Source organism: Amphiura filiformis, chromosome 13 (genome assembly GCF_039555335.1).
Source record: "Amphiura filiformis chromosome 13, Afil_fr2py, whole genome shotgun sequence".
NCBI lineage: Eukaryota > Metazoa > Echinodermata > Ophiuroidea > Amphilepidida > Amphiuridae > Amphiura > Amphiura filiformis.
In genome coordinates this window covers 11093114-11119156 of record NC_092640.1, presented here as the reverse complement: position 1 = coordinate 11119156, position 26043 = coordinate 11093114, and the positions used below count along the sequence as shown (strand labels likewise).

General features: G+C 37.4%; 1 protein-coding gene across 1 annotated transcript in view; it reads left to right on the top strand.

Moving 5' to 3' along the window:
• The window catches only part of LOC140168002 (nephrocystin-3-like), a 279876-nt gene that overhangs the window by 2158 nt on the left and 251675 nt on the right, over window positions 1–26043 (top strand). Inside the window, 7 exon segments of the mRNA XM_072191312.1 lie at window positions 2645–3003; window positions 3816–3941; window positions 5600–5861; window positions 6811–6947; window positions 9955–10000; window positions 10003–10144; window positions 10750–10839. Of these exon segments, the coding sequence (XP_072047413.1) occupies window positions 2677–3003; window positions 3816–3941; window positions 5600–5861; window positions 6811–6947; window positions 9955–10000; window positions 10003–10144; window positions 10750–10839 (1130 nt within the window). The 5' untranslated portion in view covers window positions 2645–2676.

The window sequence follows — 26043 nt, the reverse complement described above, 5'->3', positions numbered from 1 at the left end:
CAAATGTTTTCAAAATTTTTGCAGCAACACCATCCGGCCCGTGCCTTGTTTTCATCAAGGTCACTGAGCAGCTTTTGAACGCCATCTTGGTGTATTTCAAAATCTGTCATTGGCGGGTACTTACGTTGGCTTGGTAAATCCACCATTGGCTCTTCATTCGTAAACACTGATTCAAATTGACTATTTAAAATCTCTGCCTTACCACCACTATCGGATATCAACTCACCGTTCTTTCTAAGGGCTTGAATACCCGTAGTGTCTTTACGCAGTTTCTTGACGAAACTCCAGAATTGTTTTTGTGACTCAAAACAAGAGCTGCGCTATCTCAAGGAGTTGTTTAGATATAGCGACCTCTCTACCTCCTGAAATGACAGAATTTGATGGCCAATCGATATCGCCCAGATTATCTCTGTCTCTGATCTGTTCATGTATGTATGTATGTATCTACACAGGTCGAATCTAATGAGACTGTGTCAAGTCAGTTGTAGTAACTACACATTTCGAATTTGAGTTCCAATTATTGGAACTGGTGTCAAGTATGTTCTGATAATTTTACTCATCAAGATTGTCACTTGACAGGACAGACTGGTATCATCATTTCAATTTCACTTGCATGACTTGACAATTGACGTAATGAAATACTAATATTGAGTAAATTAAAAACCGTATTACGTTATTACCGTCTTTAGTTTCTACACATCACTCAGTGAGTTACCATGTCCATGCCATGATTGAACTTAAGAAAAAGTTATTCAGGCGTGTGAACTTGAAGTAGTCTATAACTTCCTGAAAATGTGCTGTCCGCTAATTTTAACCCAGCTCAATTTTGACATCAAATTGGATCGGTTGAGGCTGAGCCCATATTTATTGGTTGAGCTATATACAATGAGCTTTTTATAAATTTTCACACACTTGGATCCATCAAAACAACAATGAATGAATACATTGGCTCTCAGTGTTACTATCCTCTATCCATCGCTAGTTAGTGGCTTGTATTTGCTGTCGAAGTGACGTCATATGTAATCGGATTAACTACATATACCATATAGCGAAAAACAATAGATGAATACAATTTTTGAATAGATCGCCCTGCACTACAAGCAGATTGCATAATCACCTGTGTATGTCAGCAAACATAGATTGATTTGAATTACAATACCACTCTTTTCAAAGATACTAATCTTACAGGTGCGAGTGATCAGCTTTTCTTTGACATCTATGATTCAATGCATCGGTACAGCATGAACGTTGTAGTGCAGGGCGATATAGTCAAAATTGTATTCATTGTATTAAAATTAAATTGTACTCATCTATTAATCCGATTAAAATTAAATTAAATTAATAAATAAAATTTCTTTAAAAAAAAAGTAAAAAAAATTCTCTCTTATTTACAGTGAAGCTATGCAATTTGATAGATTGAAATTCACAATATGCAATTTGATTAGGTGAAAGCTATTTCTGTGGGAGTATGTAAATTAAATGGAACAGCCATTACCAAGGAGTAAGTAAATTAAATGGAACAGCTATTTTAGGGCCATTTCAGAGGGTTGTATGTAAATTAAATGGAACAGCCCATGGCTATGTAATTTCACTGGAACAGCCTAATTGATATTGATATCAATCACAGATTCGATTTGTCACATGATCGTCAAAAAAATTTCAAATTGAAAAAAAAGAAAAAAAAAAACGTAAAAAATTCTCTCTAAGTCTATGCAATTTGATAGATTGAAGTTCACAATATGCAATTTGATTAGGGGAAATCTGTTCCAGAGGGAGTATGTAAATTTAATGGAACAGCCATTTCAGAGGGAGTATGTAAATTAAATGGAACAGCTATTTTGGGGCCATTATTTCAGAGGGAGTATGTAAATTAAATGGAACAGCCAATGTCCAATGGGTATATAATTTAAGTGGAACAGCCTAATTGATATCAACGTCACAGATTCGATTTGTCACATGATTGTCAACAGGAACTGACACAAAAACTGGGCAAAAAAACAACAAACTGGCACTCAACCTAAATTTTGGTAGGGGTATGTGGCGCGGAGCGGCAAACTTTGAGACTAAGAAATTCAGCCAAATAGGGGCTTGATGGACTGAAATTTCAGCATTTTTAGGGGTATATAGTGAACTGAAATTGGACCAAATTTGGTTCACCATTTCCTACCTATGTATTTCCTGGACCATCTCTATGTGCCTGAAACAAGCCAGTAGCCCAGTTATTTTCAACCTTGCATAATTACCGTATTAGTTCCAATAAGCGCCCGTGCCCTAATAAGCGCCCACCCAGGAAATTTCCAATTTGCCAAAGGGTACTCATCAATGTTGAAGTGACAAATAGACGTTGATACGGTGAAATAGCTGGAGGACTACAAGTCCTGTGTAAACTTGCAATACATTTTCTACACCAGAAAAGCTACTAGAACGTCTCGTGACCCTTTTAAAACATACGTAAATTTGTCTCTATTCAACACCCCAACAAAATTAGGTAAACTAGGTAAAAAATAAGCACCCACCCAAAATGACTTTGTTAAGCGCCCTGGGCGCTTATTGGAATGAATACGGTATGTGAAAATATGAGATTAAAATAAATAATTTTCTTTAATTTAGTTTTACTTTCTTTTTTCCGATCATAAATATAAAGCATAGTTTAAAAAACACCCAGAAACAACAACAATGGGGACTGGTGGCTCCATCCCATATGATGAAGATGGCGACATCACAGACAACAATCCTGGCGTCATCAAGCGCATTCCAATTGAAGTCCCGGCAAGACACCGTGGAACATTTCTGCGCTCGGTCGGCTCATTTGGACTGGGTCGTAGAGCTAAAGGAATCAGCCTACGCTCAGCCATGTCAATGGATTTGGACAGTTCAGAGGTGGATAAAATTCGTCGGGATTTTGAGATGTTTAAGATTAGTAAACAGAATGAGATGAGGGATTTGGTGAAGAAAGAAAAGAAGTTGGAGAGTGAAAACAGAAGATTACGAGCTGAGTTACAGGTAGGCTTATGAATTTGTTGATTGATTGTGAGAAGGTTGTACTCAAGTTTATTTTCAGGAGAGATGTGGCACTGAGAATTTGAATGAATTTATCTAATTTTTGCCAAATTTGGACCCATCGCGATACCAAAATTATTCGCTCAAGTTTTTACAACATTTCCAAAATTTTTGGTTTTGGCAAATTTCAAAATTTTTGGCTACAGTTGGGAAGAATTGTGCTATTTTTTGGAAAAAATGGGCACATTTTGAAAAAATCACCTATTCATTTACCAAAATTCAATGGCATAGAAAAAGGGGTCATTGATATACAGTAAAACCTCATTATAACGAAATCTGATACAAGAGAAGTATTTTTCCAGAACCAAGATACAAAATTCTTTTGTTATTTATTGTTTTTACAACCCTGATATAACAAAATTTGGATATAAAGAACTAATATCTCTGTCCCTGACAACTTCGTTATAATGAGTTTCCACTGTACCAAAAGGCCGAAAATGTGACCCATGTTTGCAGCACATCCCCATATGGTTATTTGTCCCGAGTGCCCTCCCCCATTGCATATTTTGCATAGTATTAGTAATATCATTAAAGCACTCATAACCTTCACTAAGCATTCACAACTGAACATCAAATTGGGTTAGGCTACTCCTTCAGAAAAATATTTTTGGGTGAATTGAGCCTAAAAGTGCAACTATATTTGATCAGCCTGTATCACCAAACACCCAAACTCAGCTTGGAGAGAGAGAGAGCTTCATATTAAATCAGCACTCGACAATATGTATCCATAACTTTGTTTCATTTGATTTTTACAGGCTTTACAGAAAACTTGCAATAAACTTATTCTTGAAAGAGACAGTGCCCGTGAAGCTGAATACCAGGCATTGGAAAGAGCCAGTACATTTGAATTTGACAGGAACAAAGTACAGCGACAATTTAAGGTAACATTTGATCTTGTCAAAAAGGCATAAAGGAGTATTTTGTTATCCTAGCATCTTTTTATGACATTTTTCAGTAGATATCCACGAAAAAAGCTTATTCCCAAAATTTCAGTTGATTCCGATTTTACGTTTGCAAGTTATGCATGATTATGTGTATTGCACTGCTCCATAGACAATGTGTTGTAATTTTGTTCTGGTATACCAGAACAAAATTAATAAAGTTAACAAATTAATCTTCAAGATATTTTGTATGTACATAAACATTATGTAGCCAGAGGTTTCCAGTGATATAAAAATCTCAACTTTTTTAAAGAAAAGTGGGGGGATGATGCTGTGGATCATCTCCATGTCTTTGTATAGGTATGACAGGGAAACCTCAGTTAACACATTTGCTAGTCAGTCAAACTGGCCCAAACCGGCAAAACAAATTTACATTGAAATTTAAAAGAATCGCTTGCTTAAGGAAACCTTCATAAATGTGACACGATCTGGTCCATGGGGGCCAAAGGCGGCAAATTTGAAACTGAGATAAAGGCAAAAATATGGAGTAAAAAACGATAAAATACAGAAGAAAATACACATCACAAAACCTCATAACTTTAGAACTATGAATGCTAGACCTTTGGTGTTTTCAGTATATGATAGCCAAATGTTACTACAAGGTAATAATTATAGTAACTCAATTTTCAAAAATGCCTCCTTTGGCCCCCATGGAGCAGATCGTGTCACAAATATGTTGTCTATACTTCACTTGACCCAAATATATGATTTTTTTGGGTGATGAGAGACTCGCACATGGAATTTCAGAGGGATTTTGATAGCAGTTCCATTAAGGTTATTAATTATTTTAAACTGTTGTGATTTGGTAGTTCACAGCATCTTACGAATGGTAGTGAGCTTTGGCAAAAACTGCATTGCTCAATTCATAGCGAGCGTGTAGAAGAATTAAAATATCACAGATATATTTTTATAGGTGCTGCGGTTCTTGAGTTACGTTGTGAAGAGGGCTGAAACAACAACACTTTTATAAAACGTACATAAATAATTAACATCAATAAATTAAGCAAGTTTACAAAGTATATGATTTGTAGAATGAACTTTTGCAAAACATCAATGTGTTAATTTTCAATAATATATTGATCTAGATAATGAAAATCGATTTTTAGGTTGCTTCGACCAACAATACCTCGTCTACCCTTTAAAAAAGCTGCTATCGTCATGAGACTAAGATCTACAACCACCCCGTAATGCTGTTTTTGTGAATTTTGCTAGCAGAATCTTTTTGATAAAAGTCAATCTTTGACTAGATGTAACTTTGCTACGGAAAGTGCTATGACAAAAAGGTTTTCAGTTTTGGCTTTCTTTACTCAAGGGCTTTAATTTGATATATAAAATGATGCAGTTTGATGGCAAGTTTGAATTCACCTAGCATACATACTTTGTATTCATCTCCATCTCTTCATCATTTAATCTCTTCATTGTCATGGTCATCTTCTGGTTTTAACCATTGTCATCATAGCAAATATCATCATCATTATCTGAATCTGAATCTAGGTGAAAATTATCATCAGAATTCTCAAATATAAGAATATCACAATGGAATCTTATATCATACTGAGCTAAAGTGTACAACATATTTTCTGAATATTCATTCACAGATCTTTCGCGAAACAAAAGAAAGTGAAATCCGAGACTTGATGAAGAGGAGACGAGACTTGGAAACCATCATCCAAAAGACTTCCCCCAACTCAGTGATCCCAGAAGAGAGCACTTCAACAGAACCTGGTAACCCTGGTGACTGGTGGACACAACTGGAGAGTGAGCCCTCTCTTGGTAGTACATCTCAGCTTCAGCCATTGTCAAGTGTGCCGGAACCGATGCCACATTTGGCTGATATTGATAACAGTATTTATAACAGAGGTAACTTGATATTGTAGCACTTGTGAAAAAAATGTGTTTATTAACAGTAAGCCTAGGCCAATGATATTTAAGAAAGAATTATTTTTGCCTGACTGAGCACAACAGTGGCCAGGCCTGCACACATCAGGAATTATTTTACGGGGGTGCATAGGTCCAAAAACCGGACCTTTTGCAAATGAATGTATGCGTGCACATTTTTTGTGTGCAAAAAGTTGACCTTAACCCCTTAAAATGTTCGCTCGCATCACCAAAAAGTGGACCCTTTTTAAGTTGTCATGAGCCTTTTTATTGGAAAAAAATAGCAAAAAGTTGATCTTTATAGATTTTTCTTCCCCAGATTCTTCCGTTTTGTCAAAAAGCACTTGGGGCATTATGCCGCACCCCATACCCTCCTGCATGCAGTATTTTTTATCCAGTTTTCCTTGTTGTATTGTAATTATTTGATATTGTATTCCACCACAGCACCTATGCCTTGAAATCCATTTGTTGGTAATAAGTTAATGCCATTGTAAACCACACATAATGTTATGTGAAGTGATTGCTTAATCTGTGACGGTGTCAGATTTTTTTTTTTTTGGGGGGGCATGGGGGGGGCAAAGTGAATTATGGGGAAAATCAACCAATTTTGTGCAAAATTTCAGTAAAAAGGGAATATTTTCATAATTTTGGGCAGCAGGGGCAAGAGTTCTGACTGGGGAATTCAGTATCGAAGTTACGTAATGTTACTATGCCAACGGATCACGCGCCAGAGTAATGAACTACGATCGAAACAATCACCACACAAAGTATATGGTACTCGAAGGATATCAAAATAGCGTGATCCGGTAACCAAGAGAATTACGTAACCACTTCGATGCTGAATTTATCCCCACCCTCCCATCTTTACTTAGTATTTGTTAGTGTCATACAAATCTTTACAACTGTGTGTCTATTTGGTGTTTGCCTATAGGTGATGATAACACACTTAGTGCTGCAGTATGGAACCAGGTGGTTATGAGTCTGCCGTCTACATCTCAGTTTAATGTGTTAAGAGTCTATGTGTCAGCATCAAAAGATATGAGCACTGAAGTAGAACTATTGGAACAGGTGAGGAGAGAGGGAAGATGGAGGGAGGATAAAAGCAAGAGAGAAGGGAGGGTTGGAGCAAGGGAGATGGAGGGAGGGAGCCTACATCTTGGTTTAATGTGTTAAGAGTCTATGTGTCTCCATCGAAATAGTGGGAATTTTGAAATTACATGAAAGTTCGGTAGTATTTGAGAGAGGTAATCGGTCCCTTTCTCAATTCTATGGTGTTAAAACGTCAATGTCACGAATTTGCATCTTTTGCATCACTCAAATTGCTTGACCTGGGTCATCGGTCATGTCGATTCTTTTATTATTTAACCTGGTTTTCCTATTGCTTTTTGTATTATCCGTCAATTTCTCCGAATTATGTTAAACAAAACTCATTAAAAGATATGAGCACTGAAGTAGAACTACTGGAACAGGTGAGGAGAGAGGGAAGATGGAGGGAGGATAAAAGCAAGAGAGAAGGGAGGTAGAGGGAGGACTGGAGCAAGGGAGAGGGAGGGAGGGAGTCTACATCTCAGTTTAATGTGTTAAGAGTCTATGTGTCTGCATCAAAAGATATGAGCACTGAAGTAGAACTATTAGAACAGGCGAGAGGGAAGATGGAGGGAGGATAAAAGCAACAAAAAAAGGGAGGTAGAGGGAGGACTGGAGCAAGGGAGAGGAAGGGAACCTACATCTTGGTTTAATGTGTTAAGAGTCTATGTGTCAGCATCAAAAGATATGAGCACTGAAGTAGAACTACTGAAACAGGTGAGCAGAGAGGGAAGATGGAGGGAGGATAAAAGCAAGAGAGAAGGGAGGGTTGGAGCAAGGGAGATGGAGGGAGGAAGGGAGGGAGTCTATGTCACAGTTTAATGTGTTAAGAGTCTATGTGTCTGCATCAACATATATGAGCACTGAAGTAGAACTACTGGAACAGGTGAGAGGGAAGATGGAGGGAGGATAAAAGCAAGAGAGAAGGGAGGTAGAGGGAGGACTGGAGCAAGGGAGAGGGAGGGAGGGAGCCTACATCTTGGTTTAATGTGTTAAGAGTCTATGTGTCTGCATCAAAAGATATGAGCACTGAAGTAGAACTATTGGAACAGGTGAGGAGAGAGGGAAGATGGAGGGAGGATAAAAGCAAGAGAGAAGGGAGGGTTGGAGCAAGGAAGGGAGATGGAGGGAGGGAGCCTACATCTTGGTTTAATGTGTTAAGAGTCTATGTGTCTGCATCAAAAGATATGAGCACTGAAGTAGAACTACTGGAACAGGTGAGCAGATAGGGAAGAAGGAGGGAGGATAAAAGCAACAAAGAAGGGGGGGTAGAGGGAAGGCTGGAGCAAGGGAGAGGGAGGGAGGAAGGGAGCCTACATCTTGGTTTAATGTGTTAAGAGTCTATGTATCAGCATCAAAAGATATGAGCACTGAAGTAGAACTACTGGAACAGGTGAGAAGAGAGGGAAGATGGAGGGAGGATAAAAGCAAGAGAGAAGGGAGGTAGAGGGAGGACTGAATCAAGGGAGGGAGGGAGAAAGTTTTTATCGCATCTCAGTGTGTAACCTACATCTTCACCCCCCCCCCATTTTGCTCCAAAAAGAATCAGATTTTTAATCCATCAAAAATCTAGGACTACATAATGTTTGTATGCATAACCTTTCTTGCAGATTTGGTCTTTTGACAAAGACATCTTCCAATTTATATTGTCTGACTGTCAACCCAGTTACAACACAGTGGGGGGAACTCTGTTATCTACATGTGTAATTATGTCACACACAACTTCAACGTCAGAATCAACTACAATTTTGGAAATCAGCTTCTTTGTGAATATCTTTTGAACCAAGCCCTTAAAGAGGTTGCTAGAAGTATGTCATGCCCCTTTAAAAGAGTTTGTGCATCTGAGATAGAATTGCTGAAAGAAGTGTGGAAGATGAGGAGTGATGGATGAGGAGTGGAAGAAAGTTCTTCACAGTTTTTAAAATGTGTTAAAGGGGTGTGACCTGATCCACAATCTCTTCCCTATTTTCTTCATCAAAATTGACATTTTTGGGACCAGAAAAAGCTCATATTACCCAAGACAGCAAAATTGAATGCCTAAGAGATGTTTCATAGTTGGTGAGAACAAAAATGTGATGAATTATTTATTCAAAATATGACCATGACTGGTCGATTTAAATCATAATGCCGTCTTTTAGACCATATTTTATCGTTTTGTGCAATTGTTTCGGGGCGGGTCCCTGTCAACATTTTTTATGCAATATTACTTCTAATTTATAATATAATATTTTTGATGTATTCCTTTATAAACTGCATTTATGTGTTGTATTGTCCTGTTGTTTAATATGCCTGTGGATGTTTGAGACTGGTCATGTACCTTCTCAACCCTCCTGACTGGCCTTAAATGTATTCTTTTCAATATATCTGTTTTATGTGTATTATGAATAAAATTGAAATGATGAAACTAAAACAACCACAATGTTATTCATTGTGAGATAGAAAACAGAACATGACAAAATACTGGAAAAGGTGGGGTACTTAGTAGGGAGGGAAGGTGGAGGAGTTCGGGAAGAGGGAAGCAAGATAGAGAGAGCCTGGGAGAAAGGGAGTTAATCTCAGTTCAATGTGTTAAATGCCTCAATGAATGGAGAAAAAAGGTTAATTAACCCTAAAACTGCCCCTGTTTTTGGTGGAGGGAAAGAGAAGGAATGTAGAAAGAAATTTTAGTGGTGTTTGAGGGCCAATATCAGTGGTTGGTGGGCCAGATTTGGCCCACAGGCCACCAGTTGAGAACCTCTTTTCCAACTACTGAAATGGTGTATGAAATCATTCATTTATGCATTGAAATCCTTCAAATATTAAACAAATACATGAATTTTGTCATCCAATTCTGTATTTTTGATATTTTCAAGATTTTCTAGGCAACATTGCAGACTTTATCACTCCGGGAAAAGGTAAGGAGTGAGGGAAGGTAAGTGTGAAATATCAGGAGGAAGGAGTGTTAGAATCATTTGTTTTTATATAAATCAATGATCATTTTTTATTTCAGCAATGTGAGGAAAAATTAAGACACTTGTGTAAAACAGACGGCCGATTCTTGTATTCGTCCATCTGCCATTTTCTGAACATTCCGCCAGCAAATACACGGATGATGAACTTGTGAAGCTTCAACAATGCACGCCGGAGGAAGTACAGCAGAGCTCTGTGTTCCTGTCCTTCCTTGGGGAGCATACCAACAGGTGAGTGTTTACGGGGTTGGGGGATCTTAGTGAATTTACACAGGGGACGTGACACTCATATTCAATCCCTGTATAAAAATTGGAAGTCACTTCACAGCAGTTTGATTGACAGTTGCTAAGGAGTTTGGTACCCTAGTAATGCTTACTAGTCGCTTAGCCTAAAATTTACGTACATTGTGCACGACAACGTTGTGTGTAACTCCTCAGCTATTTGGTTTAACACAATATCATAGGAATGGAAAGAAACGACCAATTGTTCATTGTTTTTCGCCATTTAGTAATATTTTTGAAACGATGACGTAAACATGCATCACCTCTTCCACAGGTCACAGCATATGCCATCACATGCATAATCGTGCATTGGGTGTGTGACTGACTTCATTTGCGCAAATGTGTGGCTTATCCTATAGTATATTATTACTCGAGAATCCTTGATTTACATGGGAATACCGGGGGGGGGGTCTTAGTGGAAATTAGGGTACGGGGATGTGCGGCAGATTGACCCAGCTGAGGCATTTATCAAGAATGACATTTGTCTAAAGTTTCTTTTTAATCATGATAAAAAAAAATGTGTCAGATTTTGATGTTTTCCAATCTGCTTGTAGGTTCACAGCGGAGGAGTTTGAAATAGGACACATGTCGGATCCAGGAGTAAGGCCTGCTATATTCTGCTTCAGGAATTCCTCTTACAAAGGGTAAGTCAACAATTTAAAATTTACATTATGTTTCACTACCTGAAGAGAATTGATCAAAAATCAAATTTCCTCCTATGGCTAGTATCTGTCAATGAATTGACCAGACCACCAAGCTGTCATTATAACTAGAGGCAGTATATGACATACATAGGTCAATGAGTTACATAAAAAAGTGTGGTATTTTCATGATCACTCCCGATAAGAGTTATTACCATTGATTTGGTTGAAAAAGGAGGTGAGACTTGATCAATTCTGTTCAGGCAGTGAAACCTAATGAGGACCAAAAGGCTTTATCTGCAATAGCTGCCAGGTGGCATATTTTCAGATACATTGCATACAATATCAAATGCAGAAATTGACAAAATATACATAGGGCAGTGCCGTACTATTACGCTGACTTTCGTATTCGGCGAGGAGGACGATTTCGACCTCCTGGTTTGTTTACAAACAGAGAGGTAGACAAAACACCGTTCCGTTTGTCCAAACACTCAAGTATCAGAAGGATGGTCCACAATAGCGTGATTCACGTAACCTGAATAGGGATTAAAAAGCTGTCACGTAGAACCATGTGCTTCTATTGTCCAATTTGCCATCAAGATTTCATATGGAAACAGTTCAGACCCAGTACACGATCATGTCAGAAATTAATATTTTGTTCTGGGTCTGATTATTCGGACTATACATAGGGCAGCTATTGCAGATAGGGCCTCTTGTCCTAAACCCTCAATATCACATTAAAAGCAATCGCAATGAGCATAACATTTTTTATGATTAATTGTGCATCTACTGTTGGGGGTTCTATTCCTCCTAACATCCTGATCACCAATTTAAAACCAGACATTGCCGTCCTTAAAGATGACGGCATTTCCATACAAGTCATTGAGTTCACGGTCCCGTTTGAAACAAATATTGAAAAAGCCTACGACCAGAAAGAAACCAAGTATACCCATCTTATCCAAGATCTCAATGATAAAGGTTATAAATGTCAGCTGTTTTGTATTGAAGTAGGCAGTCGTGACCTCATAACTCACGAAAACAAACAATGTCTGAAATAAATTTTACAGACCAGCACAAAGAAAGTCAAACCTCTGAATAAGGAACTCAGTCAGCTTGCCCTCCTTTCAAGCTAATACCATCTGGAATGCACGGCATAATGCTGTATGGGAAAATTGTACCTATATAAAATGCTGAGCTCCTCCTCTGCATGGAGTGTTTCTCTTTCTTCTGCTACATCTATGCCATCCCCACGCTTTTAGGTTATCTTTTTTCTTGCTTTTTGATGAACTGTCTTTTAATTGTACTTTGTGCTGTGTTTTTTGATGTTTACCACGGAATAGGCCTGGAAGCGGCACTAGACATTAGCATGAAGCCGCATTCATATGTAAATAGCGTATTGTTATTTAAATTTGCGCCCAGACGTATTGAGGGCGACAGTCATGTTATCCAGACAGAGAATGTCTTGATCGCCAGGCATGTCAAATTGCTGAGTGAATGTGTATAAATCCCCTTTCTGTACAGGTAATAAGCTAGTACATTTCGTGTTCCAGTTTGTTATAACAAAAAAATAAGTATTATATTAAATATATAAAGTGTATAAACTTTGAAATTGACGTGAATTTGAAGTGCAGAGCTCCAAATCTAGCTGAATCGTGTAGTGTGAAATTATGCTGTGTGACCCCCTCTGCGTGGTAGAATTATATTCATAAAACATTGAATTTAACATATAATATGGGCAGCCAACCACGATTTATCAGCATTTAAAAGATATATTAATTAACAAAGATAAATAATCAACAGTACAAATGACAATTTAACTAGTAAACAAGTCTGAAATCTTAAAATGTTGCCACGTGATTTCCCGAACACATGATATGTCTACATGTGACCATTATTCAGATTTACCGAAGTATTTGGAGTATGGTGCACGGCTTGCAGGCAACTGTGCATTTCTTTACCTCCGTATAAAATCAATAATTCATGCTTGGAGCCAAGTAACATTCTGTCTGCTTAGTGCATATTGGTATTTTATTTTACTTGAGAGCATATAGAAATACATAAAGACGAATAAGGCGCCATGATGGAAAGCTATGGAAGGTCAGGTCGGGTATCAAAGGTTATTTTAACTTCAAATACTACTTGTGTTTCACACCTTGCCTCTGTCACGTATTTCCTTCATGTTATTGACCTCAAGTCCTAATTTTGACTTTGCTATTGCAAAATGTCATTTCATATCAAATTAGTAGACTTTCTTTGAAACAAACATATCACTGGTGCCTGATGGGAATATCCGTCCGCCATTTCATTAAACTGGATCGTTTTAGCCTGGTTTTGCTTCAGATGTATTGAGGGCGCTATACTCTCATTGAACAGGCAAAGTTCGCAAAACTAACAACGTTGTTATTTGCCAATAGCATTAACATGATCCAAGGGGTCGAACATGAATTATTCATAACGGATCGATAACTGGCCTCACTTTCTAGCTAGTAAACCAGCGGAATTTTTCATAGGTTTTGCGTTGCTAATAGAACAACCGTGAATTTAGTGTCACCCCCTTGTGTTTACCCTGCATGGGTTATAAGGAGTGATTGATATAAATTCCTTAATGGAAAAAAAGCGATTGTGGATTTATTGATCAGAGGAAGTTAATTTTTTATTTCTTCCGTGGTCAGAGCTGTGCATATCGTGTACACAAGCGTAAACATACAGACGAAAAACGATCACGCTGATTGGCTGATCAACAGTCTAGTCTTGACAACAAGATGGTTCACCCATTGGTCGTCGGTGCGTATAAGGGGAGGAGACCTCGCCACTTCTACGCGATGGCTGATTACCAGCGCGTATCCCGACCACGGAAGAGATATCCTAGGGTCAAATTGCATCCAGTTGACTTCCAAGGCAGCTTACTAGGGACATCGGTAACCATGATTAAAATGCTGGTAGCTTGTTGTGACTGCTAGTATGATATAGATATGCGTGTAGCTGCCAACCACAACTGCATGACCTTAACATTCAATTTTAACTCCCTGGACATTACTGGTCATCTAACAGCATTTCTGATTGGTTGATAACTTGAAATGCTCATTTCAATTGCCAATTTTGACTAGGCTTTAAACTATTTATTGGCAAACTTGCATTTGCAGATGATCTTATTGATACCCTCCTTGATTGGACACAATATTCATGTTAGCCAATCAGCAGGGAGTTTTCATGGGGTTAAGGTCTTCCTTTTCTACCCACCTACTTACATCTAGAGAAGATGCCTGGAAAAATGGGGAATTCAAGAATCTTGTTCCCTGAAAATTTGGTAACCTGGAGGGAAATTGTGTTTTTTTGATAAATAAATACATAAGAAATAGTGGGAAATCCTAATATGTTGGATGGAAATTTATCTACATTCCCGGGAAATGAACATTTTCCAAGCTTGATCTTACCTTTCCTAGAATCCTTTGCAACATGAAACATCACCTTATTTCATGAACGTGACACTCCCACTTGGTATAGGTTCCATTGAGAATAGACTGGCTAACAGAATGGTCGACTGCAGATCTGTCGGATAACACTTTTTCAATGGGAAATAAACTTTGCTGCTTGGATGATGTCACGATGAGGTTAGCATTTATTCGGGATTGAAAAGTGTGTTGCGACGGATATGCACTTGACCGGCCTCCTAAACATGGGTCGATAGTCAAGAAATAAACACATTTTGCAAGATCTGGATGTGCTCTGTACATTGAGGTACATTTTGTCATTATCAACCCATGTTGCACTAGATAGCAAATTGGTACAGAGAATTGAAATAGGAGAAATGTTTCGAAGAATATCTTGCATCGCCACACTTTTATTCCCCCATTTATGGGTGTCGCTGTCAACCAGGTTGCTTCTGCTACTCGGCAAATGAAGAGCTTGTTTCCAAACCATGTGAAGTCTGGCCACAAACACAGGTTTCTGATTTACCTGTGCGATATTGCAATGGGCTGTGATGCTATAGGTTTAGTAATTTCAGTTGGATGCACCATTACAATTCAAAGCAAACAGTGGATGGATGTACAGTAACAATACTGGGCGAGGCCTTTGGGTCCCAAATGAGAACAATAGTCTGAACTCATTGTTGCTAATTATAATGTCAAACTAATTGTCAAAGTAATTGGTGATTGTATCACACAAGTAAATGAAAAACATGTGGTTGTGAACTTAACATGGTTTGGAAACAAGCTCTTCAAATGCAGGATGACAATTCACAGCCTGCAATCCTGCATATGTGGGACAAACAGAATTGCAGAAAAACCTTTCATGACCTGCTAACTGCATATTAAGGTTGAGTTTGAATCATGCATGTTGCATTATGGCAATATTTCGTAGCTGTAAAAAAACCCAAACAAGATGGCACGTAAAATCGAAGCAATACTGCTTCTTTTGGGCTATTCCATTTGAAATCCATGCTACCCCTGTGAAAGATTTTGCTTAAGTCTTCCATAGAGGGAGTATGAGTTTCGAATACAATAGATAATTGGGTAACTTACATTTGAAACACTCACTCCAGTTGGGTAAGATATGGGTAAAGCCATAACACAAGGGGGGGGGGGGGTATGGGTTTCAAAATGATTAACCCTGACCAATTATATTTCAAAAACATACTCCCTCTATGGAGTGTAATTTTATTATTTGTCAGTTTTTGATCCGTGTCTGATGACCGGCGTCAGTATTGTTTTCTCAGTCAGATATTGCCTTGGCAACTTTACTGAGTATCCTAGTAGATGTAGATGTAGATGGAAGATATTTCCAAAATCTTCCACAGGGGTAGTGTGGACTTTAAATGGAATAGCCCAATGATCAGTCAGTTGAAAATGAACAATGTAGATCTGCAGTAGTTCAGACCTACTTGGTACTTGGTTGGTTTTCCTCCGTAGAATACCGCAGGGGCATTTTGACAGGAGGCGGGTGGTCACAAAAAAAATTAAAGGGGGGCAGTTTTGTTGAAGGTCGTTCCACTGCCCGATGGTCCTAGGGAAGAATGCGTTGATGAAGGGGTCGAGTTTAGTGGAGTAGATTTGGAACTGCTGGTCATGTCCTCTTCTCGTCCTGTTGGTCTTGGGAGTGGTATATGTCTTGGAGATGTCGCCTTTAGCTGTTTGATTTACAGCATACCAGGTATTTAACTTAATTGTCATACTGCAGATTTTTCTGCAAACTTCGCCCAGTACTTCACAATATTAATCACCTCAAAAGATGGTTGACTGTAAAAAATTTAAAAGTTCATTTTTCTCAGAATCAGATTAGCCTATTATCAGGGATGCAAGTTTTCATGCTTTTGCATGAATTCCTGCTTTTTGTTACTCAAAATTTACGCATTTTTATATATTTTCAGCCCATTTTGTGGCTTTATAGCACTAATTTGTAACACACTTTTTCAGGCTTTTCCTGCAAAATCACTTCAGGCCACTTGCATCCCTGTATTATACTACACTACGATCCACAACATGCTCATCTATCAGGGCACATTTCTTTAACCCCAAAACATTTGTACATTCATTGAATGACATTTGAAAATTCGGGTACAAAAACTCACACTCTGCAATTTGAGGTTAAATTTTGCACTCTGATTGTTAAATTGAGGTTATTGAACTATGGCATTGGGATGAGGCCATTGTGGTCCATAGATTGTACCCAGAGAAGATGTCTTTAAACTTCCCACAATCAAGCTTAAGGTTACGGAGGGTGAAAATTCCACTCAACTTGTCTTTTGTTTTTTAATTTTTATTTATGAAGTATATGTATATATTAAACATCTCAGAGATGTAGATTGAAAAAATTGTATCAACAAAGTATTTTTAGAATTATTTTTGTGTATCAATATTTGCTCTAGATATCCCACAGCACTAATTCTTTTTTAAAGACAGTTCTTGTTTTAAGGGGACACTACACTAAATCCTTCCGCATTTGGTGTAACTCATGGAAGAAAGAGAAGGTGTGAGGGCTATCATTTTCTTTGGAAGGGGGAATCCCAAATATACATGGGGGGCCCGTGGGTTAGATTTTAAAAGGTATGCCAACATTTCCTGTCATCCTCCCCTGGCCCTGCTCTCGGCCAGCCTAACTTTGCCAATGTGGAAACTTTAAATGGCCTAGATATTATGATGCAGATTTGAATGTTTGTGCAGTGTTTCCTAAGCCTTATAAAGATGCACTGTAAATGTTTGCCAAAAACTGCTCCCCCCTCCCCCATTCTACCCTCCCCAGGACTCATAATTATTATGCACCTAGTTACTTTATTGTATTTTCACATGTATTTCAATGGGACATTTATTTAGTGATGTGCCCCTTATAGTGATTATTATTCCAGTGCATGAACTGGCAACCCTATCATTTTCATTTGATTGCTAAAATCACTGAAGCATATGCACAGTGGAGCATGAGTATTCAACCAGCACTATACTAGACAAAATCAATAAAATAAGTACTATCACCTTGGCCCTGGCAACACTAACTAGCATTGTAAACAAGTTAGCACATGGTTTGAACATGATAATATATAGTGTGGAAGTTTTGGCAGAAATTTGTCAATTTCTGCAAGTTTTGTGAAAATCAATTGATACTTCCCATGCAGTAAGGATTATCAGTAGTAATACAGGAGCACTGCACCTGGAATATTATGGGATTGTGAATTGATACTGTGAAATTGCAGAAAATGTGAGTACTTGAAACTAAATGTGTGGATATCTCAGAACTCCATTTTGGACCATTTGGCCTGATATGCTGAGATGAAATAAATTATTTTTAATGTTTCCCGTAGCTGATTCATAAAATTTTGATATGCATGTGTTAGCTGATACTTCAAAGAAATAATGTAGGGAATAATTGTGTCAATATATTGGCACACTAAATTAATATTGTTGTTGCAAAAAAGACGACATTTACCCCATCATTTTCATTGACATTCTGTGAACATGTAAGCTTACTGTTTTAAATCAGGAGGACCTATCGAAAGAATAAATAGGTACATTATTTCATTGGTTTGTTTGTAACACATATGCGAAATCGCAATGAAATCGGACCCTCTCCCCATATTTTCCTGGCCTCTTTCCCAAAAAACCTCATGCTCATGAAATTGAACACAAATTGAAACACTTACAAAGTACATTTGTTTGTGAGCTATGACGTTAAAAGTATTACAATAATAATCATTAGAGTGTCAACTTTAAGATGAAGTATGATTTTTAGGCCTGCCATGTTTATTTTTTGAAAAACAAAATATTTTAGGTGGCTACGTGCAGCCAATTTGCCTACACAAAAGTTCAAAATCCTGTATAACCTTAAAGTGAACTGGAACCAGAAGCAATTTTTGAACATTGCTCCTGGTTCACTGGGATTTTACAAGAACCAGGAGCAACTTATCATCATGAGCTGCAGGTCTTGCAAAACAAGCTTGCTCGTATGCTTCTCCATGCTGACATCAGAACTCCAATTGACAAAATGATGGAAGACCTGAATTGGGTAAAACTTAATTGTAGATGGGATAATCAATCACTGATTGTTACTTTTAAGTGTCTGAAACAAATGGCTCCATCCTACCTCTCATCTATTTTCACTTTTACACACTCAACTCATGACAAATGTACTCGAAGTCAAACTCATAATGCCCTGATTGTTCCTGCATGGAATATTTCTGCTGGTAAACGAACCTTCAATTATAGAGCTGCAGTACTGTGGAATAATCTTCCAGTAAACATTCGTTCAAACTTCATGGCCATGAGTATGTATGAGTTCAAAAATTCTATTGCTGTCTAATTAAATAATACTGTGATACATTTTGTAATTCTGTTGAATATGATATTATAATGGTAAATTGATTCATCTTATTATAATCTTATTCTCATGTTTGTATAATGTATGCAGTTTAATTTGAGAAAATATTTTGCAGTAATTTATTTGAAACTGTACATATTCTTGGCATCTTTGATAACCATACAGAGATGCAATAGCCATAATTTGTCCTGTTGTTTTTCAACTCATTGAAACTTGTCGTTGGGCAAAATAATGCTCTTGTATCTCGCTAGGTAAATTCCATTTTGGCTATTTCATTCCTGTATTATTTTTATATCCTCATTTTTGTATTATAGTATTCTTTGCATTTTTTGTTTTGTAATTATTGTCTGATCTGGACCTCTTGGGAGATCAGTACTTATGTATTGAAAGAGCTTACCAGAATAAAGATACAATGAATGAATGAATGAATGAACTTCTGAAGAAATAGGAGCAATTTTCAAATAGTAAATCCTTTAATACATATATACAATACAACATACCAATAGTACTGCAAAACTGGAACCAGGAGCAATTTGTTTTACAAAATTGCTCCTGGTTCATGTGAATTTTACAAAGACTTTCTTATTTCAAGGCTTGCCCAGTGCCCACAATGCATTTCTTCCCTGTATTGATATGCGGTACGCTATTCAGTGCAACATGGGTTGGTATTGACAAAAATGCCTCAATTGCAAAATCTGGATGAGTTAGCTTTTTGTTATTAAATTGAGGTAATGTTGTCACTATCATATCAAACCATATTGCATTGAAAGCAAATCAGTCCAGGGAAGAAATGCATTGTGGGAAGTGCAAGATACCTTCTCTGGGTGCTACTATAATGAAAGACAAAGATAAAGACAATTTATCGCGTCTGACGTCATCTGTCAATCAAACTCGAGCACGGTTTGTTTACAAGTGTCGTGATGATGACTTGCTGAACGCTGCTGTAAAACCGGGCGCCTTATTGTTAATTTTGCACCTTTTAACATACAAACCATCTCAAAAGTTAGGTCTTAATAGTAGGAAACTTTTTTTGGTGAAGGCACCATGTCCACAATGCCTAGAAAAGTTGCTTTTTGCCTTGTAAGAGTACGTATTTTTCGCCATTCACTGCTATTCCTTTTCTCCGATCGGCACCAGCCAGATGAATCGACCTTCCTTATACGCGCTATTAGCCAATCAAGGATCGTAGAGAATTTGATTGACAGTGACGTCAGACGCAAACTAGTCTTCTTATCTTTGTCTTTCATCATAGACATGGCACTTTTGCCTGTGAATTCAATGGAAAATAAAAAGTGTAACAATATATCGATAGAGATTTCAACAACTTCAACAACTTTATTTCCAAAATTAAAAATCTTGCATACAAAAGCATCAAAACAGTAAAAAACAGAAACAGCTAGGACAATATTATGAACAGGATGGAATCGAAGCTAACACTAAGGCACCACATCGAATTTGGTCCTGTAGAACTATGGTGCCCGGTTAGGTACCAATGACTCTTAACATTACTCTCTGGAGATGTAATAAATTGTAGCAAGCATAATAATTAACAGTTGCATAGTGTTATTGTTTTTCATTTAAATAATAAAATGAATACACTGTACAAATGTTCAGGGTACAATAAAACAGGACAATAATATGAATAGGATGGAATCGAAGCTAACACTAAGGCACCACATCGAATTTGGTCCTATAGAACTATGGTGCCCGCTTAGGTACCAATGACTCTTAACATCACTCCCTGGAGATGTAATAAATTGTAGCAAGCATAATAATTAACAGTTGCATAGTGTTATTGTTTTTCATTTAAATAATAAAATGAATACACTGTACAAATGTTCAGGGTACAATAAAACAGGACAATAATATGAATAGGATGGAATCGAAGCTAACACTAAGGCACCACATCGAATTTGGTCCTATAGAACTATGGTGCCCGCTTAGGTACCAATGACTCTTAACATCACTCCCTGGAGATGTAATAAATTGTAGCAAACATAATTATTTACAGTTGCATAGTGTTATTGTTTTTCATTTAAATAAAAAAATGAATGCACTGTACAAATGTTCAGGGTACGATAAAAAGTGCCATCGGTACCTCTTCGGTCACTGATAGCGCTATTGTTGTACCTAAGGTTTGGGAATTTCGGTGCCAGGCTACCCTATATGACATATCTCTGCACCAGTGCAGAGTACCAGTGTTACCAGAGATCAAGTCAAATTGGAGTGTGAAATTTGCACTTAAAAAATTTAATAAATGGTCTCCATTATCTGTGAGTAGCAGTGATGTAGTGAAAATAATATAAACCTGCAAAATATTTATTGTAAACTACAGCTTTGTTTGACATTGAACTCTGACCTCTTGTAATTGGATTTTGTGGCTAGAGACCAAGTTTATCAACTCATTGGTGCCATTGAACTAAGAATATTACAACTTGGACCTTAAATAGTTATAAACACAAAAGGGGTTTTTTAAACAGATGTTTTGTTTTTATTAAGGTCATGAAAGCAATTTAAAATGCTTTAAATAGGAAAAAATCCTGCAACAAGATTTGATTTACAGACTGAGTTAAATATTAAACATTATATTGGTCAATTCCGCCATCATCTGTGGGCAGCATTTTGACTACTCTCTAGCATGAACGTAATCAAACAGATTTGGGGAAGTAGCAAAGCTATTGCACCCCTTCTACCACTAGTGTTGCGACCTGCAGAGAATGGCTACAAAGTGACAATTCTGTGGATGCAGCTATTGTAAAAAAATGGTGTCTGCTTGGCTGCTCGGAATCACTGATGAATAACAACTCACAAGCCACATATTTGATGAGTTTTACGAGTGTGTAAAAGAACAGAGGAATGACATTTACATTTTACTGTACTGTATACGCCAATATTTTTGCGGGAATATATTTCACGATTTCATATATCATTGACAATTTCATGGGTAGTTAAATTTGAGGTGGTGGATATCTCCTCAATAGAATAACATTATAGTAAAATTCTTGATCTCCTTGTAAGGTTGAGTGGCAAAGTCACACAGACATTCCGAATTAAAGAATCATGTGATCAATGAGACGATCTTTAGCTTGTTTGCTTTATTATAAAAGGGATTCAATCATGTTTCACTGTTTTTCATCACTGATTAACAAAAATGCGTCCACGACGTCTGCATGGTTTGCTGCTCGAGCAGAATAAACCATCACACAGCACAGAAGCACTGGATGCATTGTTTATACCTTATGCGTATTTATTGTTGGGAGATAAATTAGACAATAATGCATGTGCGCTGATGTTGATTGATGCGTAATGCACAAGCCTAGAAGAGGGAATGCATTAGGCCCATTCTCCGATAAAGCGCTCAAGTTTGGTCTCGCAAATTGCAAAATTCCAACCACGAAGAATTCATGAAAATCATTCAGAATCGTAAACTTTAATAGTTTCAGAGCACAAAACAATGCATGGGTGATTTTTCAACAATACTTAATTTTTGAGCAATATTACTTGTACGTATCAGTGGTAAGGTATCAGTGGTAACGTATCTGTGAAGCCTTTTCACACTTTTGTCTTAATCGTGCAAGTGTAAAAACTTACCGACTTTATACTCATACTTGATCAGTCATCACCCAAAGTACTAAAGTCTGGTATGGTATTTGGCTTCATTTATCACAGCGTTTTTCCGAGGGAGTAGAATTTAGGTAACGATATCTGTGACGACATGAACGTAGCGTCAGGATTTTTTACCATTAATAGACCTGATTTTTTTTACTTTGAAACCATTGTGTTATGTACCACATACATGTATATAATATAACTATGGAGCCTGCTTGATCCATCACATATGAGAACATTCATATAACTAGTTATTTTGACAGATTGCTATCCATTAGAAATATGGTAACGTATCTGTGAACAATATTGGCGACATAGTCTCAAAGACCTGTTGGAAAAATTTAATAACCTGCGTTGTGATGTTTTATACTTTATAATTAGGGTATGATACCAGCTAATTAAAAGTACCTATAATCCATTATTATGCGCATGTATAGCGAACAGGGACACATTATACTGAACGCACCTTGGCTGGCGACATGGAGGAAAACAATGGATATGCATAATCAGCTTTATTGTTTTATACTTTCTAGGCATGTTAGAACCTCTAGCCCCACACATTTTAGAAAGCAACTCCTAAGTATTAGTTATATTAAAAAAAAGTCATTTCTTTCTGACGAAACATGTCTGAATACGACTTGAAACTATGGGCGACACAAATTTGGCTTTTTGAACGCTTTATCTGAGAATGTGCCATTAGTTACACGCATCAACACCAACACATGTGCATTATTTTGTCTAATTTCTCGAGCAACAAGTAATATGTGTTCATTAACGGATTTCATACACGAGAAGAAAATAACACATGATTTTTGCTGTTTTTACAACAAAATTATCACTAAAAATATTGGAAACCAGAACCAAATATAAATGCACCAACCCGGCGAAAAATGAATCAAGCCTACGCGACACAAACGTGTGTGCAAGCACTGCGCGTAGCACGCAGAGTGCACAATATACACAATTAATGCATGGTTTGGATTTTTCTAATGATTGCTGTCATTGCTCTGATCTAAGAGTGTATGAATGCGAATCGGTGATGAATAACGGCGAAACATGATTGATCCCAAAATCAACGAAATCACAATAACACTCGTATCTATGTGGATCTTGATCATACTTTTTAGATCAAGGTGTTAGCCAGAGACCCATCCCACCTGTTCTCTGGATGGGCAATTACAAAAATAAAATAGACAGGTGGAAAAATCCTCCACCTGTCTTATGGATGGGCACTAAATTACATGTAAGGGATGGGGTATGAACGTTTGGACAGTATTTATTATTGTCATGGGACATTAGAGCGCATCAGACATATTGCATTCTGAATATGAAAAATGTCCTTCTGATATCAAATAATTTTGATTTTTTGAAATTTTCAATGTAATCACATTTTATGGCAAATGATTAAAAATTGATATTGAAATTAGGTCTTTTTGGGAAAAAATCCATATCTTCAATATGAAAGGTCAAAATTTTCAATTGATCGTCGGCTTTTCCTCCCTTATAAAATTTACTTTGAGGACTGTTATATATCAAAAATGTGAAAAATATCAAATTTTAATAATTTGTCATAACATTTGTATTATATCGTAAATATGTCAAAAATGAAAATTATTTGATATCAGAAAGACATTCTTCGTATTCAGAATGCATTTCGATATGTCTGATGTGCTCTCATGTCCCACAAAAAATACTGTCAAAATGCTCATTCCAGATTCCTTATGCATAAGGCAATTTCTGATGCATTATCACTGTCGGAAATGTAGTACAACAGACTGTCACCATTTCGATATTGTGAAATATCAATGGTCATTTGCCATGTTATACTGATAGTGTACTTACTGGCAGTTTGATTCCCAGGTTGGAATGGCCAGCACGTTTGTAGACAGGTAGTTTTCTTGTCAATTGGATATGGTATTTTTTACCACAAACAGTTTGTAAGGCTTCCGTTTGCAGGGTTTTTGGTCATGCTTATTTAATGAAGATGGTGTTGAGAAGCATCTCTGACAATATCGGCATTTGAATTTAGGCTTCTCTTTATTGTGTGTTCCCTCATGCCGTTTTAACTTATACTTACCAGGAAAGCCCTTGTGACAAAATTGGCATTTGAAAGGCTTCTCTTTTGTGTGCATTCTCTCATGCTCTATCAATTTAGCCTTACTAGAGAAGGCCTTTTGACAGTACTGGCAGATGCTTGGATTAGTATGCAATTGTTCATGATTTTTCAAGGTGGCAGCTGTCCCAAAGGTTTTTGGGCAGTATTGGCAACGAAAACCCTTACAGTGAAACCTCTTGTGTGTAGTTAAATCTCTGGAACATTGGAAGCTTTCATTGCAGCTTTGGCATCTGTAAGTTTTCTTTGTTGTGTGGGTGGTTTGCTCATGTACCGTAGCTTGACTTATTGTTGGAAATTCTTTAGCACAATACTGACAAGAAAAATGGTTCTTTTCTTTTATACTTTCTGCAGAAATGTTTCCATTTGAAAGTTTCCCTGTACATGTGGCAGGAACTAATCTTTGGATATGACTTGGAGCTATACTCTGTGTTTGACCTGGAGCTAACATAGGTGTACACGTATATGTAGGAGTCTGCACTAATATTTGTGTATGACTCTGAGCTCTCTGCGTATGACTCGGAGCTAATCTTTGCATATGACTCGAAGCTAATCTTTGTGTATGACTCTGAGCTAATCTTTGCATATGACTCGGAGCTACAAATATTTGATTTTGATTCGGCTCTAGTATTAATCTTTGAGTTTGATTAAGAGCTGTTTGGTATATTATGTGAACTGGTTTTGTAATGTGAATTTCCTGCCCGGGTAACAGGATTCTCGGGCGGGACTCGAATTCCCGGGACTCACTCATACCCTTAATTACAGAGGGTGCTGGCATTGTATTCACATGAGTTATTTCATGACGTATCAAGCTTGTAGATAGCTTGAAGCCTTTCTTGCAATATTGGCATTTGTAAGGCTTCTCATATGAATTGATATGAATTAGTGCATGATTTAGGAAGCTGCTAGATTGTGTGAAGCCCATCTTGCAATATTGGCATTTATAATGCTCTTTTTCATGAATTTGTTGCTGTATGGTACAAAATGTATGAGTATGTTGATGTATGGTGCGATCTCCAAAGTATTGAAATTCTTCATTGCAATATTGACATTTGTAAGGTCTCTCATCTTTGGTGTAAATTTGCTCCTGAACATCAACTGTATTATCTGTAGGAATTGGTAGTTCCCTTGGGTGAGCTGGAGCTAGTTTCTTCTTGCAGGTATACCAGTAATGATGAATCTGCTGCTCATGACGACGGCGGTGACGGAGATGTTGTCTTACATCATGGAAAAATCGTTGGCAATATTTACACCTGTGAGGCCTCAGGTAGACTTCCCATTTTGTTTGTCTTTTGAGAGATGCTGGCATATTTATTGGATGGATGATCTGATCATCGTCACTAAAGAACAAAGAAGAAAGTAAAACAAAAGTATAAGGCAGCTATTACCGGTACATGAGATAGATGGTCAGCGCGCGGTGTAGTTTTCATTGGAGATTATTATATTCAACCCAAGCACCTCAATCAACCATGCATGTTACCAAATATCGCAGAAAAGGTGTATTTTTTTAGCACCGACCACAAAATCTGCAAAATAGGGGGTATTTAATTCGCACCATCTGCAAAATTTGGATAATATGGGTTCTTTGGGAAAATCTGGTAATGGATTGTACATGTATACCAGATCAATCTGTGATATTTCAGAATATAAACTGGTGGTTTTTTTTTCAATATTTGGAC